The sequence below is a fragment of the Cydia fagiglandana genome, chromosome 19 (assembly GCF_963556715.1).
Source record: "Cydia fagiglandana chromosome 19, ilCydFagi1.1, whole genome shotgun sequence".
In the NCBI taxonomy this organism is placed as follows: domain Eukaryota; kingdom Metazoa; phylum Arthropoda; class Insecta; order Lepidoptera; family Tortricidae; genus Cydia; species Cydia fagiglandana.
Window position 1 is genome coordinate 14182815 of NC_085950.1, and position 17177 is coordinate 14199991.

Consider the following 17177-nt stretch of genomic DNA (forward strand, 5'->3'; position numbering starts at 1 on the left):
GGCCCCACCATTTGAAAAAAGAAATCTATAACAAAATCCATGTGTAATCGAACTAACAAAATTTCACAAAAATCGGAAACAGGAAACCGGACATACAAAAGCAAAAACCCAAACAGAAACGGAGGCTCTTCGCTCGCGGTCCACCCTCGCTCACAGAAAAAACGGTAGTAATTTTCACCGTGTGTAAGCTGTCATGAGGTGTAAAACCTCTATGTAAATGAAGCTTAAAAGCTCCGTTGGACACCGGCAAAGCTTTTGACGGGTAACGCATCAGAACTTGCCCAATCCCATAGCACAGAGTAAACAGTTTCGTAACTTGTGCACAAACAGCGAGCTTTCCACGCCCACGAATAGAAAAGTGATTAGACCATCTGAGAGCCGTAATAATCGTAAGTAGTCATAACGCTCCGATAATTTGAGGCGTAGGACTTAAGTTGCTATTTATTCGGCTCTGACTCCATTCAAACTATAATACCTAATCCTTATTGATGGAGTATTATTACGAGTAGATTCTTTCAGTTCTTAAGGGTTCTGTGTAAAGTGTCATTCTATGGAATTTGCTAACTATGTAAACAAACCGCCATATTGAAATTGTCTCTGAATGATGAATTTGCTAGTGACTTTTGTTTACATAGTTAGTAAGTTCCATAGAATGACACATTATTAAGTTCTCTCTATGTTATAATTTATTGAAAATTGACGCTGAAAATGTTCTTTACTTGACACGTGCATACTTGTACTTAAATAATGAGTGAGCATTTTACGAGTAATAAACAGTGATGGACCAGCGGTGTGGCTTCCAGACCAAAGGTCATTGTATGAACCCAGGCTCGTACAGAATGAGTAGAAACAGGTAGTGAAATTACTAATCTTATTTACGCAAGGGTTAAATGTAGCTGACTTTTGTTGGGTGCCATAATAATGGTTTGGTTTCCATTATCGTCATGGAAAAGACCCAGAAGTATACTGTAAAGTATTGTCGATGACCCAATAACCCGAATTGTGTTCGGAAAGGCACATCCGGCTGGCGGGGTGAACGCCCTGCGCCCGCGCTGATCCGAGCTTATCAACCTACAGAATTGCAGACCATTCCGGTGAAGAAGAAAGCAACGATCATCTGGCACTGGCAATGGGGTTGGCCGATCGAAGTATTTTAAGATGGCGCCAGCGCAGGTTTTACCTGTCAATCCTACGAATAGTGTTGAATTGTTTTTTAATGTTATGATTTGTCAAATTTTTTACATTATGTGTAGGGGGTGGTTTGAAAATGCGATGTCTACTCTACCCCAAACTTTTTCATAGACTTTTCGTCGGGTAGTTGCATAAATATCGTGGTCGTTTTCGTCTGGCTCAATCTATTTAGACGTCGTACGTATAATTGGGAATTGAACAAAGCAACAGACAAACACTTTTACAAAAATTACTTGTGTGTTGTGTGTTTATTTGCATAAAATATCAGTAGGATAAATTAAGTAACAGGAGAGTATTTGATTAATTGGTAGATGTGAAGGATTTAATGAAAATTTTGTGAGACAATTAACGAATATGTGTAGTCTAGAGAATCTAAACATGGACTCAGTATTAAAATCAGGAGGTTATGTTATAGGACAAAGTAAGAAGCAAAATATGATGGAGGATAATAAGTATGATAACTTTTTTTAAGTCGATAGTACATACGTGTTTTTAGTTAAGAATGAATTTGTTAACAAATCGGCATTGAAATGAACGCAACAATAGAGATTGCATAGCTCTTACCACATAATTCAATCGTTGCAGATTTACCTACGCTTATACAGGTCATACAAAATTATTTTGTAGCTAGTAGCTTGAGGTAGAATATATTAGCTCCAGCCAGCATTCAATGCATTAAGAACTAGGAAGAGGAGCAATTTAAAACTCTCGCATTTTGTGCGATATAAATAGTTTCATTGTTTATTATGTTTATACCTTAAATTCCACGTCACGGGACGTCAGTCTTTCCGTGACCACGCTGGTGCAACTCAGCTACATGAAACGTCGGAATTTAAGGAATAAATTTGCTTTATTAATATTTGTTAAATAAACCTTTTCCTCTCTTCCAGTCGAATAAGAAATGAAGCCAAGCGCAGGGCATGTAACACTAGCGTTAGATACTGTAATTGAAGACTGCGCGGGCGATGATTTTGGTCGCGGCATTAGGATGAACCATACTACATCATGATTCCAATCAATGGCGGAGCAAGGAAGTGGAGGCCCTAGGCCGCACTTCCTTGACTGAGAATATCAGGCGTTATAATTCAAATCATTGGATATGAATACCTATCCATGAAATCATATTTTCAGCATTTTTTCAGATTTCATATTTGTGCTTCAAAACGAATGATAATGAGATTCAGACAAATAAATACAATGGTTTGAAGATTGTGTCACGCATGAAGACATAGTTGATATGACAGGAGATAAAATCAACTAAATGTATGGTTGAATATCTATTTTGTTGGATCGGCGTGGATCCCAAATATCACAATTGATGGAGTTACAAAGTTACTCGTTTAATCATAGATTATTTACACATTTCAATCAAGAGTTAGTTAAAATAATGTTACCTACGTTACATTACGTACGTGCACATTTATAAAAATACTTTCAGCTTTTCACAACTACTAAAATGATTATCCGCTAAGCAACTTTCGTTTAACGATGTTGTTGTTTTTATTAGTCTGCTACTTTAAGTAATACTTCAGGTGCATACAAAGGTACCTATACCTACACATTCTTTTAAAAATATGTAGTACTTACCTATACACACAATTTCAGAGCCAGTCACATAAAAATACCGACATAAAACGTTACTTTATGTTTTCTAAACAGCCATTGTACTGTGTACGTGCGAGGGCGATCAAAAAAGGGCCTTAAACTCCACAGCGAGTTTCAACCTCCCATTAATATCCAGCCCGGGTCCCGGCGCGGGAGTGGACGACCTTGGGAAGGTCGGTGCGCGCACGTTTTTTTTTATTTTTACCATAAAATTGCCTGAGACGTAGAACGATCCTTGGCATAGAGTACGACACAAGACAGAGAGCTGAGGCTTTTATGGATTTTTGAAACAAAACTGAGATTATAGTTCGTTTTTTTTAGCATTAGAAAGAACTCCACAGAAGTAAGCGTACAGTTTTTATCAGGCTCTTTAATTGTTAATAATTATTGAATTATCTAATGTAGCACGGTCAATACATATAATTTAATTACTTCAAATTATTACCGCTAAAAGTGCCGGATTTGGAACCACAAGCTTACTTCTGCGAAGTTCTTTCTAACGCTACGTCTTACGTAGGCGAACAACGCGCGAACGCGGCGCGGCGCGGCGCGGCGAAATCAATCCTTTGATGCCCATAGAAGTGTCCTACGTAAGCGATCTCGTTGCGAACGCGGTGCGGCGCGATTTGCACGCGAATGTCAGGCGGCGCGGCGCGGCGCGGCGCGGCGGCGGCCGCTTTCGCCGCGCCGCGCCGCGCCGCGCCGCGCCGCGTTCGCGCGTTGTTCGCCTACGTAAGACGTAGCGTAATGCTAAAAAAAACGAACATTTAAAAACAACGAAATTTTGATGTCGGTTTATGTTAGGTTGGAAGTTTTGGATGGTAGTATGATTTGCAATACGTAAAAATTTCACGATTAAGAAAAAATTGTCGATAGGACCTGATCATTTTATCAGAATCGAAATCGAATTTCGAATAAAAACTAACGTACCTAGTTTACAATGTGGCGCTCAAACTTAACATTTTTGGTACGTTTCACCTGATTATCATAAGTGATCTAGGAATCCTGAAATTATGCGACAGGGTGAAAGTGAACGATTTAGCATCGACTTTCCTGCTTAGATAGAGGTAAGTTCATTTTCGTATCCTGTGGTTTTATGGAGGCTAAAAATAAAATGTGTAAGGTTTATTGTAACAGCATTTTATTACTCTGCGCAGTGAGAGTGTCGGGGGGAACGTCCGCGTTATGACGCGGGCGCGGGCGCATCCCGGCGATGCGACCCGGGGTAGATTCGGGACTCCGGCACGTCCAACTTTTTGTTATGCATTAAAGCACTTTAATTCGTATACATTTTATGACATAGAGCAGGACATTATAAAAATTAAGCACCAATGTGTTTATTAGACTTTCGAGTGTTAGAAGTCTCGGAAACTTTCATTCGCAAGAAATTTCTGGTCGAAGAAAATTTCTAGCATAGAATAAATCAAACCTAATCATCATTAACTTCCTCGCGTCATCCCGCCATTTTTGCCACGGGTCAAGGGAGCCACTTGACAACTAATCCCGAGAATTGGCATAGGCACTAGTTTTTACGTAAGCGACTGCCATCTGACTAGGGCTTCCAAATACCGGACTTCTTTCAATACCGGTATTAATACCGAAACTGTCTTCATCAATACCGGGATCCCGGGATCCCAGCCTGCAGCCTGACGCGTAGTAATCTTCTTGGTACAGCCGAATTTAATCATTTTAATGGACATTAAACCCTATAATCTCACATTTTCCTTGTTATTGAAAATACCGGGATCCCGGTATTGCATAAAAAATACCGGTTTTGATAAATGCGTTAACCAGGATCCCGGGATCCCGGTATATCGGGATCCCGGGATCCTGGTATTGGAAACCCTACATGCCTTCCAACCCAGAGGGTAAACTAGGCATTATTGGTATTAGTCCGGTTTCCACACGATGTTTTCCTTCACCGAAAAGCGACTGGTAAATATCAAATTATTCCGAATAACATGCAAAGATCTACCTACTTAATAAAATGTGTACCTAATATAGATATGTATTTAAAAACATGACATTGTAGTTATAATCTTCAACAAGCTTAGAAGCAAGCTTAACTTGTTCATCTAATCTAAGCAAATGCATGCAGATTAACTTCAGTCCTAGTCAATTATTTCTTATTATCCGCGCGCTGTCATTCGCAAGCAATACACGGAGCAATCTACATTGCAAACGTCGACATTGAATAACAAATAACAATCGAGAGCCATTGATGTCGGCTGTCGTCCGCGAGGTGTCGGCGAGTGCCGACATAAATATGTTTCAACAAAATAAATGTGGCAGACAATTTGCATAAAGGGTGAGTACTATTAAATTGTCGCTAACATATTCCGTTTTTTTTTCTAGACTCTCAACCTTTTTGGTAAAACTTATTATATATATCAAAATTAGAATGTATTGGCATCTTTTATTCTTAAAAAAAAACATTCACTTGTATTTGTCTTTCAAGATGTCGTCAAAAGAAAAAAGCGTGCGCGATTTAATTTTGCAAAAATTTACTATGAATCCCTATATATCTACTTTGGAACTTGCAAAATCGTGCAATACAACTCGGAGAACAGTGCAAAGGACCATAAAAAAGCTAAAACGAGGTAAAACTACTGAAAGAAAGCAGCGAGAGGGTCATCCGACAAGAAAACGGAACAAAAAGTTGGAATCAAAGGTGTGTAAGCTGTTTGATCAAAATCCGGCTATTTCGTCCCGAGATGTGTCCAAAAAAGTTGGAACAAGCCAAAGCAATGTACAAAAAATAAAAAAAAACTGCGGTATTGTTACATACAAAAAACAAAAAGCTCCGAAAAGAACGGTTGATCAGTATAATCGAGCAGTTCGACGTTCTAGATTATTGTACGCCTTGTTTGTTCAAAATACAGCAGGTTGCTTAATCATTGATGACGAAACGTATGTAAAGGCTGATTTCAATTCAATACCAGGCAATCAATACTTTTCTTCCCGCAACGTCTCGGGTCTGCCTGAATCAGAAAAAGTGATTCCAGTCGAGAAATTTGCCAAAAAGTTCCTCGTGTGGCAAGCGATATGCCAGTGCGGTGTGAGAAGTTCGCCTTTTGTAACCACTGGCACAATTAACACAGATATTTATATATCCGAATGCCTAAAGAAAAGGTTGTTGCCACTTATTAAAAAGCACAATTGTTCGACATTATTTTGGCCGGATTTGGCAAGTTGCCATTATTCATCTAGAGCTATGGATTGGTATAATTTGAATTCTGTCGATGTTGTACCAAAGGGATTAAATCCGCCAAATTGCCCAGAATTACGGCCGATAGAAAAATACTGGGCAAATATAAAAACAAAATTGCGGAAAACATGCCAACCGGCCACATCATTGCCCGATTTCAAAAGGAAGTGGATTAAATGTACTAAACTTATCACAAATGATTCCGTGCAAAATTCTATGAGTCGGGTCAAGAGTAAAGTCCCAGAATTCTCACGTCGTGCTTTAGACAAACAATAAAACGGTTTTAGCTCGCCTATTTTATCATAAACTTACCAATAATAAACATTTTTGAATTTTATTGTATATTATTTTATTGTATAAAATTTTATTCAAATTGCGACAATTTAATAGTACTCACCCTTTAGTCTGGTTCGCATTGACCTGCAAACATTTAGTTAAGTATTTTACGATTTTGGTTACTGTTATGGTAAGGATTGATTATGTTGCATTAAGCTAAACGGTACTTTATAAGTGAATTGTTTTCGTGATAACTTAAAGGAGACCACTGACGAGCCTTCGAAATGGATGCGCCGTTACAATGGATTCGTCCAAATGGACGGCATCCTAATATTAAACATTGTACGTTTTTCACGTTCACGGACCGATTTTGGATTGCAGCCACTCTATTTGGACTGTTGGAAGGCTCGTCAGTATTTAAGTAGATATGAGTAAAAAAAAGATAAATGAATATAAGAGAACCGCATAATAATATCTACTTAAGGCCAGTGGTATACACAGTGTAGCGGTATCTATGAACAAACAAGGCAAAATGACGTTACCGTACATTGTTGTTTTGTAAAATGCCTTGCATGGCTTATCTATCCACGTCGTCAATTAATCTACCTCCATCAACTTTTTTCTCTAAAACCTTTCTTAAAGACCTGTTGTTGATCAGAAACAATAAAAACGAAAGGGTTAACACATCGACCTTTACTTAATTACATCAGCTATCGAAGGGTTTCGTCTAGCCCAGGCCAAGTCAAAGGTCATTGTCGAAGGAAATTACGTTTTATTAATGAGACGCAAGGTTGAAAATAACAAATGACGCTGTGAAAGTCGTTATGGTCGCTGGTTTTTGCAGGATCAGTTAGCTGACAAGTCGATTAGGGCTGTCTCTTTTTATCGGCTCGGCTTTTAAGGTAATGTCATTCTGTAAGAAAAATGCATGAGAGTAGTAAAACGGTTTAACAATGTGTGAAATTCAACTTCAATAAATAAACTGTATGAGCCGTAAAGTGGACTTAGTGGCTGGTAATGTGGATTTTATAGTAAGATCACGCCATGCATTGAGCATGATCCTATTGCAGCAGTTACTTCGGACCACGACTGATCTTACAAGCAGCAAAACCACAATAGTATTACCTAAGCCTACTATGCTTGCTAACTGATTGCCGAACGATTACATTACACTCCAGAGCATTTAAAATTTGGCAATTTGCCCCGTAAATTCAACAAAGTTACTTCCTAAGCAAAATGCATGAGCAAACAATAAAACTTATCACTACAAGACCGCTACCAATGCCGGAGCCGTCTGCCTTACGATTTCTAGGCCCATTCAAGAAGACTGGAAGCACGATATTGACCAATATTTTCTCTTGCAGGCTGGTTCTCAGCGTGCGGATGCCGCGGCGGCGCGCTGGCCGCTCCACGCGGCTCCGTGGCCGCGCTGCTGCGTGCGCGCGCCTTCGCGCTCGTCTCCCCCCGCGCGCTCTCCGCCTACCGCGCCCGGCCTGCATCAGGTAACTCTTCTGTTAACTGATATCCTGGTCCTGCAGCCAGCATAACAGCAGAACGTGTCATCACAATTCACAGTCCATGTTTCTGATTATCATTGTTAGCCAACAAATCCACAGGTTACGAGTCCTGGTTGAAGATCTTTTTAAAATTCTATAATATAAGATGTCGGAGTTGGCATAATGGTAATGTGTAGACAACTTTCAGATGCACATCACAAAGAAACAAGCCAGATAAGGGAATTCCTAAGCGCATTTGCGCCTACTCACTTCTCTGTGCTTCCGATGCTTCTGTACCTACATTTTGTTTGACAGCACAGTGGTCTCCAATAATCTTGCTCAACGAAATGGCTCCTACTTCTACGACTGTGCAAGGTATCCTGGGGGCCTCCTAGCTTCCACCTAAGTTCGTACACTGATGGTTTGCTATTGTCCTCAGACAGCGGGCGCGTGGGCGCGCAGTACGAGCGCGCGGCGGCGCGGCCGGGCACGCCGCTGCGACTGGCGGGCGTCTTCGCGGACGGCAGCAAGGCCAAAGCACCCAAGTACGCGCAGCTCATCGACCCGCAGGGCAACGTGAGTTCCTAACATTTCATGATATGCTCCCTCTTGTTTAACCATCTTGCATTTGACATATGACAATGATCATTAAGGTGACATTCGGATGTCAATACAAACGTTGCAGTAGCGTAAGCGTTGCCAAAATATGAATTGCTTCTAGTTTTTAAACTATTAAAATATTAGTGATTTTCAAAATTATCCCGTTTTCGAAGAATCCGAATGCACCACCGTCCTGCATTAGGTTCAACATTAACTATGTTCATTATCTCAATTAATAGATAGTTAACAACACATTCAAGGTATTCCAAATAGGAGCACAGAGACGGCAGCCGCCTTAGCTTTATGGAGTAGCCATGCTGTAAACTAGCTTTGGATGGGAAAAGCTAAAGGAGTCAAGCGAATTGCGAATTTGATGATGCAGTTAACTTGGCTAAAATGTTGTGTTATTAGTATGGTACTTAATTAGGATACATATTTCACAATTGACATTTAGTTTTACGACAGTAACCACATTCTCGATCTAAATCAATAAAGTTTATTTTTTATCTTTGGTCAATTTAACGCTACTGTAATAATACTAATCTTTATCCTGCGATATGACCTATTAGCAGACTGGCACTAAAAAAATTCCATTAGGAGCTTTTTACGATATCGCAGTAAAGTTTTGTTTATTTTCTGATTACTTGGTTATTAGTTGAAACACGTGCTTTTATTTTTTCACACGAAAATATTCTCTCTTCACATTAAGATTTATTTCATTACATTTCTTGTATATAGTTGCGAATTGTGGTAGAATTCGTTCTTACCCTCCATATATTTCCCAAGTCGTCCTTTTTGAATCATCAATAATGTGATGCACTAGTTTACAAGCTCGTCGTTTTCCGTAACTGGTTGCTTCTCCGAACTGGGCATGACTCTGATGCAATGCAATAAATAATCGATTAAACCCTGCTTTTAAGCAGATAAAAACCAGCCGAGCTTCACTTTTATAAACTAAACTCTCATGGTTTAGCGTTATGGATAACCTAGACAGGAAGCGAAGCGCACATTCTTATGAGTCGTACTCGTATGAACGCATTCTTCTGTACGCTTGCAGACTACATAATAGTTGATAGAAAAAACCGACTTAACAAAACAGTTTGAGATGCCATCTAAATTATTTATGTTTATGACCATGATGTACATCATAACAATTACAATAAGCCCCAATATACTCAAAATACTTGGTGTGGAGGAGTTTGGAGTAGCTTAGCATTTCACTACCGCTTGGTTTTTAGATAAAAGATTTGAGGATTTCTTTTGGAAAACTCGAGTAATTACCTAAACCGTAATTTTTACCAATTAGGATGAGTTCTTAGAATTTATTCATTTTGATAAAACAAATGGGAAAAAGTCCACGCGTTACTGATGCCGTGAGGTGTACAGAGTATGTTGCTAGTTGAAATGTCTTACAGTTAGAATACAACTAACGAATTTAATTACACAAACGGGTCTACCGCGATATAATTTCATTGTTTTTACCTTTAATTCCGACGTTTCAGCTGAATTAAATATGTGTACAAAACGCGAGAGTTTAAAGTGTTATAACTAACGAATTTTCTCCGCCACACTCAATGCAACCAAAAAATTTAAAAGGCGCTGTTATGCTATTCTATTTCAGTATCGACAACCCATAGCAACAGGCCAGATCTCAGCAGTAATGATCCACCACGTTAACGTTCGCAAAAATTAACCAAAACAAATGTAACTCCATCGGAATAAGGTCCGCAGACACTGCAAAATGAGGCAACAAAATGCATAGCTCGGAAAATTGTTCTTCTGAAACCGGTTTACGCGATAATAAATCTTAATTCAATGCAGTATAGTCTTGAAAGAATGCACAATGATGTTGGCATTGCGCAGGGGCAGTGCCCGGGGTGAAGCGACGGGACTCAATAGGGGTGTCACGATCTCGAGTTTTGTTTTACTTGTTTCAGCCGAGTATAATGGCTGACTTTGACGTATAGTGAGGATGATTGGTAGGTGTTTACTGCGGTATAAATTATTTTCTATAATGAATTTTGTCTTACTTCTAAGAAGACAGAGATGTTTCTTAGGTATTTTTAATGTCGACCAATTTAGACAAGGGAATTTGCTGAGAAATTGGCGATGCTGGTGGAAAATAGCAGCTGATATAGCAGTTTGTAGTATCAATTTTTTTATGACGTTTTGAAGAATAGACTCTATTCTGAAAGAGAAGAGTCATTAAAATGTATTGGTTCATTATATTCCACGACTCTTCTCTTTACGCACAACCTATTACTCTCTGATACTTCGTAAAAATTAATTAAGTGGCATCTGTGGGACTTTTAAATCATCAAAAAGCCTATTGATTGACTTTATGACATTGCTACAGATTGCATCTCTGAGAGCACCAAGGCTTAAGTAAGTCTGAAAGCTTTGAACTCACCAAAATTGTATAATATGGGGCGAGCAAGAAAAAGACATCATACCCCGACAAGCGTCCTTGGAGCTCAATAGTGGTAATGATTCTGTTTCAGAAAAAAAAAAGCAAAAACACAGTCAAAGAAAATGTGGCTTTTGTGTCCAGTTGTCCATTTAACGGTCAAACTGGGGTTTTAATATGTTCCACAGAAAATAATTGAGCTTTTTACATTGAAACAAAGGTCAGTGCCCATGCAGAAATAGTTAAGGAATTAGAGTCACATTATTTAATTTTAACAAATTGAAGGAAAGATAGACAAGGTCAATATTTTATAGGGTTTTCACGATCTTGAATTTCGCATTGCCGGTACTCAATAATAGCTGACTTTGACGTATGGTGAAGTGAAGATGATGAGTAGCGTTCATAGGCATAGATCACTTTGGACGGAAATAAATCTACGTTGCGCATGAGATATGCGATACACGAGAATTTACTGCGGGGAACTTAATGTCTAAAGAAATAAATAAATTAGTGTATGATTCCTGGAAGTTTGATGATGATTAAGTAGTCTATTGTTATGAATATGTTTTGCCATAAATACGTATATTTTTTGAAAAATAAGGATACGGGAAATTAATATTGGCCATGAATGATATTCACAATCAGAGCTTCCAATAATATAATATGTGGGTTTAATAGACAATATTAGCCATAATGATTATTATAGGCGTATGAAATGAAACGAGAGGACCTCATACCTAGCAATGTACATATTGCGGAACATTCCCAAATTCGCCATCCTGGATTATTCAAAAAAAAATTTCATACTGCGTCATCAACAAATAACCCGCCTTAAGAGAAAATTTTGAAAACTTGGATGAAGTAATTTTCGTTTTTATACGTTGTTATTTACACTTTATTTAACAGAATCTATAAATAAATAGATAAGTACATAATATAGATTACTCATCTGCGCACGTGTGTATAATCTACACACATCCCAATTACAGCGTCGAAACGACCAAATAACTGGGCTGTAAGGGCTGATTTAGACAACTCGCGAACTCGTATGCGATTTTAATTACATTGAGTACTATTGGTTACATCCAATTCAGCCGACCAATCAAATACCGCAATGTAATGAAACTCGCATGCGAGTTCTCGCACCATGTAAATGGGCCTTAATACTTGTCACTACAACACAACAGACGTTTACACTGCCAATTTTCACCGCTAAACATCGAATTATATTCCAATCTCACTTATATCATACATATAATAAGTTGCCATGATGACAACTTATCTGGAACGACAATTGAGTAATTTGCCTCGACAATGGCGGCGGACGTGGTGAAAAGTAATTTCTTATTTCCTAATGACGCGGTAGAGATGGCCATTTCGTCATTAAGTGTGCTTATTAGGTAAGTTTAGTGTGTTTCGACTTTGTTTCTTGTTTATTTTATTTGTTTGCAATAATCTACAGTAACATTTTAAATATATAAATAGGTAACCTGTTTACCGTTTTCAAAAAATAATCTGTAAATAGTCGGGTGACAAGCAAAAGTCACTAACTAACACCATTGAAATTATTGGACAATAAACCGTGTAACAAGTGTAATAAAGTGCATTGTTACTTTAATTTTTTGATAGGACTTAGTGACTTTTGCTTGTCACCTGACGAAATATGTATGAATTGATATTGGCGAATCAAAATAACAATAACATTCGGAGAAGTGGTCTAGGTACCTATATACATATAATATGTCGTGAAATTCCTAGGCATATCGTGAAACGTGAAAATCTTTGTCTCGTTCCAATTGTCTACGTGACGCATAATGTTATCATTTACATAAAATATGTAGTGGATTTACCCCACCGTAACCCCTTTGTAAAAATAACCACTGTCTGCCTATATTCTAGTAGACTTATTAAACAAAGTTACGATGATAAATGTTGTGGTTTCCAGACTGGAAGCTAGTGTTAAGTCACAGGTAAGAAGGTTAAACAGGCGCGTCGAATATCCTCACGACTTTCATAATAAGGCACTGACTACTGTCCCATGCATTGCAGATCTAATGTCCCAATGCCCGCCTCAGGAAAATAAACTTTAATGACCAGCGAGCGCAGCACGGTTCCATTTTTATCGACTATCACTATGCGCGTCCCTTTCGCACTTACATACTTGTTAGAACGTGACAGGTATGGTGACAAGGGATAAAAACGCCACCGTGCTACGCCGCCTGGAGTTAAGAATAGTGACTTACGGCGATAATGATAGCGTTGGCATTCTATGGCGGTTCCTTATGACCGCGCTGTGACCACAGTTCGTCGACTGGCACAATTCTGACTCTTAATATTTCACATGCATCGCACGAACTATTAAACAAAACAAAATATACATTTAAAAAAATAATGTCCATTCAATTGTGAACCTAGCACGAACGTAATAGGGTTGCCCACGAAATATTCTGTCTGTAAATATATATATTGGTATGATCGTGAGTTACACAAACTTATATTTACTTTTGATATCTAAAGTTACGCTTCGCTGAACTTTAAACTCTCAGTCTTTGTTTTAAGGATAACATTCTTAAATTAATTTTGAACGGTAGTATAACTATGTTGGTATAACGCTATTGTTTTCGGTCAACTTTGAACCGTAAAAGGATCGACATTCGCGGAGCAATCACTTTATTTTCATTGCGCCGTTACGAAACCAAATAACAATTTCACCTGTCAAAAGTCATCTTCGTTAATCGTGGACCTTATGGCTGTCAACATAAGAATGTTAACATATATTGAAATTGGGCTGGATTCTATTTGTGTTTTTAGAATGTTTTGTCCCAACTATAAGGATTTTTCTGAGAATAAAAACTTCCTAACGTGGCAAATTGCTTAGAACAGTGCTTGGCAATATTTAAGACACAGTTGTTTGCACAGTTAGATATATGACATATATATATATATCACTTCACTTCTAGTAATATTAAGTAACGGGTAAGCGACAGGTCCGGATTTTTGATTAGTTTTGATGTTTCCGTTAGGTCAAAATGGATTGAACCGTGACTGACAGTTAATGCCTTTTTGTGTCATTGTCTTATTTTTGAAGTTACATGTTTGTTCAAACTTTTTACAGCTGGGATTAATGAGGTCTGAAAAAGTGTCAAAAGTACATACGTTTTGTTTTTTATATAGTTCTATATAGAGGTAAATGAAAATCATCTTCTAACTCCACTGTACCGGCAAACGTATATAATTAACCCTGAAATATCAACTGTAGGTAGATTATAGAACCTATTTTATATAATGGCCGTAATAAGCTGCAACATGTCATAAACGACAGCTATCTGCCAATCAAATCTGTCAAAATATAAACATAATTATTGGCAGCTACAAGGAACTTATTAATCTTATTATAAACGTGATGGATGCTTCGAATCCAACAAAGCTTCCTCCTTACAACTGGATAAAAGACACAAACATTTACAACAAAAATTATTCTTTGATTCCGTCGGAATGGATTCAGGCAAACGCAGATATAGTTGTTGTCCTTTTCATCTCCAAGGGTGTAGACAGGGAGGGAATAGTCCAGAAATTTTATAACATCTACGAAAGTGTCAAACACGCGAATGTGCCTATAGAAGTAATACATGTGCCATTAGACGAGGATAAATCACTAATGACGGAAAGCTTCAAGCAGCAAGCCAACTGGTTCACACTTCTGCACGATGATCCCCAGAAACTCATCCTGACTTATTTATATGAAGTATCATACATTCCGTACTTCGTTGTTATAAAACCCGATGGAACAATTGTTTCTAACACTGCCAATAGAGATTTGGAGCAATATGGTAAAAATGCAATCATAGCTTGGTTGTCTCCATCGGCGTGTGTGAAACATACTAGAAAACTGGAGGATGAAGCTGTTATTTATGGATCTGAGTGGAGGTATTTCATTAAAGAGGAAGCTGAGGAAAAGAAAGAATATCCGAGGAGGTTTGACGTCTCAAAGAATAGCGCACGGATAGGATTGATGCCAGTGAGGCGCAGCGAGCTGAAGGAAAATGCAGTGGCGCAGACGGAGGCCGTGGAGAAACCATCTTCCACTTCCATCCGTTCATCACCATCCAACCATCAACCTACCAACCATCCATCATCAACCAACCATCAATCATCTTCTTAGTGTCCAACTTTGTAGTGATGTACAGGATTTTATCATCGATATACTTACACCATCCAGTGGCCTATTTTATAAAGCTACAAGTTACAATTTACAAGCGGAAGTCTCGTTCTAACACATAGGGTTAGAAAGAGACTTCCGCTCCAAGTCCAAGTCCAGTGTGTCTTTTTCATTAGGTACTTTCTAAGTTCTTCTGGCAGAACATTTATATTTCTTTGGCATGGTTTGCAACCCAAACTGCTTGACAGATTTAATTTATGAGATACTTATTGTATGTTGTTAAACTTAACATAGATCTGTCATATTGACTATAATGTTAATAAATCTTGAAATTATTCGGGTGTATAAATTGTAACTTGTATCCAGTGATCGGGGATTTGGTTGCAACGCCGCGGGATCTAGTAGAATTTTTTGTATGGATACGGGAGTCCTACCCCTAGTGGCAACCATATCATATCCCCGATCACTGCTTGTATTGGCATTTTAATCAAAGTAGGTAATCAATCATTAAGAATTCAACTCTATTGGGTAGAGTATGTAACATTTTTCTTATAACTACTTTGATGCTTTCCCCTAAACATTTCAACGTTTTACATGATGTTAACTATACTGTATTACTGTTTTAAGTAGATATCAGGCCCTTAATAAATTTCTGAGACTGATCTATTTTGTCACCTATTAAAAATCAACTGTTGACCAATAATGCGTTATCAAGTCTTAAACAACTTCCTCTCTGCAACGTCTCTAATCTTCAAAGTTGCATTATCCAACAGTCGGGTCGGGATTATTACGCCACAGCAATAGGATCGTGTTATACCAGAGCTTCGACTGAATTTGGTCAGAGGGACCGGTCCAACAGGTGCTGCGTTTTTTCTTGCCTCGAACTTATGATGCTACTGTAATCTATCGTACGCAGAATTTCCGGCAGCGCAAGCTAGTCTGTCAGTATGGAATCGGTAATATAGTATATATACGGTTTTTATCAGACATAACTTAAAAATAGTTTTCAGATAGTAAGTAGGCAATAGGACTCCTTTCTGTTACTTCATTACCGGTTTTATTGATTAGATCGGAAAGTAATCCCATATGCAATATTCTTCGAGATCTTCAGATTCGTTTTGGCTCATGGAGTAATGAAGGAATAATAAGGTATTTCCACTTGCTAAGTTTGTGTGTGGTTTAGTGTTTAGTATCTTGTATATTTTATTTTGAGATATTGAACATATAAAAACAACTCCTAAATATTTTTTTTTAAATATCTAGGTAGTTAAATAATATTGCGATTACGTACTTACCTATTGTCTAAAAAAACTAACTATCCATACTAGTATCACTTGGTATCACCAAAGACATATGTAACTTATCACTAACTGGAATCATTTATGTAACGCTGCCATACATGACCCAAAAATTTTTTATTAAGCTATGAGCTTCATCACATCTGATATTTGAGTAATTCTAAGCATTTCTAGCCTGGGGTAGGAGGGAGGGTGGGCTACAAAGACGGCCGCCACCCGTCATCTTTAAAAAAAATCTATTCTGATCCTGGTGGGTACTAGGGCAAGTTTAGTACCATTTTCGTATAAACTATAGACGTAGAATTCATTGCTGATATTTGTTTTTTTCAGTTTCATAATAATTTTACAAGAAAAACGTAAAAAGGTGAAAAATTTGGTTGGAGATTTTTGCTACGCGGAGCCGAAACTACAAAAGATAGAAAGTTGAAATTTGCACACTAGATTACATTTATAAAGTGTACAAGAGGTAAGAAGCGATTTTGAGAAATTCAACCCCTAAGGGGGTTAAAAAGGGGATGAAAGTTTGTATGGGGTTCAAGTTTTATTTTAAGCTAGGAATTTGAAACTTCGTAAAACGATATATTATTAAAATACAAGAAAACTGATTTCAGCGTTTTTGAAAATTCATCCCCTAAGGTGGTGAAAAAGGGGTTGAAAGTTTGTATGGATATCAAAAAAATTTTCGAACGCGGGACTTGAATCTTTGTATTTGGGGATATTATTAAAAGACAGGAAAAGTAATTTCAGCGTTTTGTAAAATTCATCCCCTAACAGGGTTAAAAAGGGGTTGAAAGTTTGAATCCATTACAAATCCGAGTAGACACACATTTCTTATTGCCTCCCAGGCTTGAAATGCTTAGAATTACTCAAGGAACATATGTGATGAAGCTCATTGCTTAATAAATTTTTTTTGGGTCAACTTTATAACTGCTTCCGC

The 17177-nt window shown here is 38.0% G+C and overlaps 1 protein-coding gene and 1 long non-coding RNA gene across 2 annotated transcripts in view; both read left to right on the plus strand.

The window, feature by feature from the left end:
* LOC134674245 (uncharacterized) overlaps positions 1-17177 on the plus strand; it is a 158066-nt gene that overhangs the window by 114062 nt on the left and 26827 nt on the right. The gene's annotated exons all lie outside the window — the stretch shown is intronic.
* Positions 1-17177, plus strand: part of LOC134674242 (uncharacterized) — a 132293-nt gene that overhangs the window by 108830 nt on the left and 6286 nt on the right. The window contains exons 3-4 of the mRNA XM_063532306.1: positions 7645-7782; positions 8216-8352. Of these exons, the coding sequence (XP_063388376.1) occupies positions 7645-7782; positions 8216-8352 (275 nt within the window). The remainder of the gene's footprint in view (positions 1-7644; positions 7783-8215; positions 8353-17177) is intronic.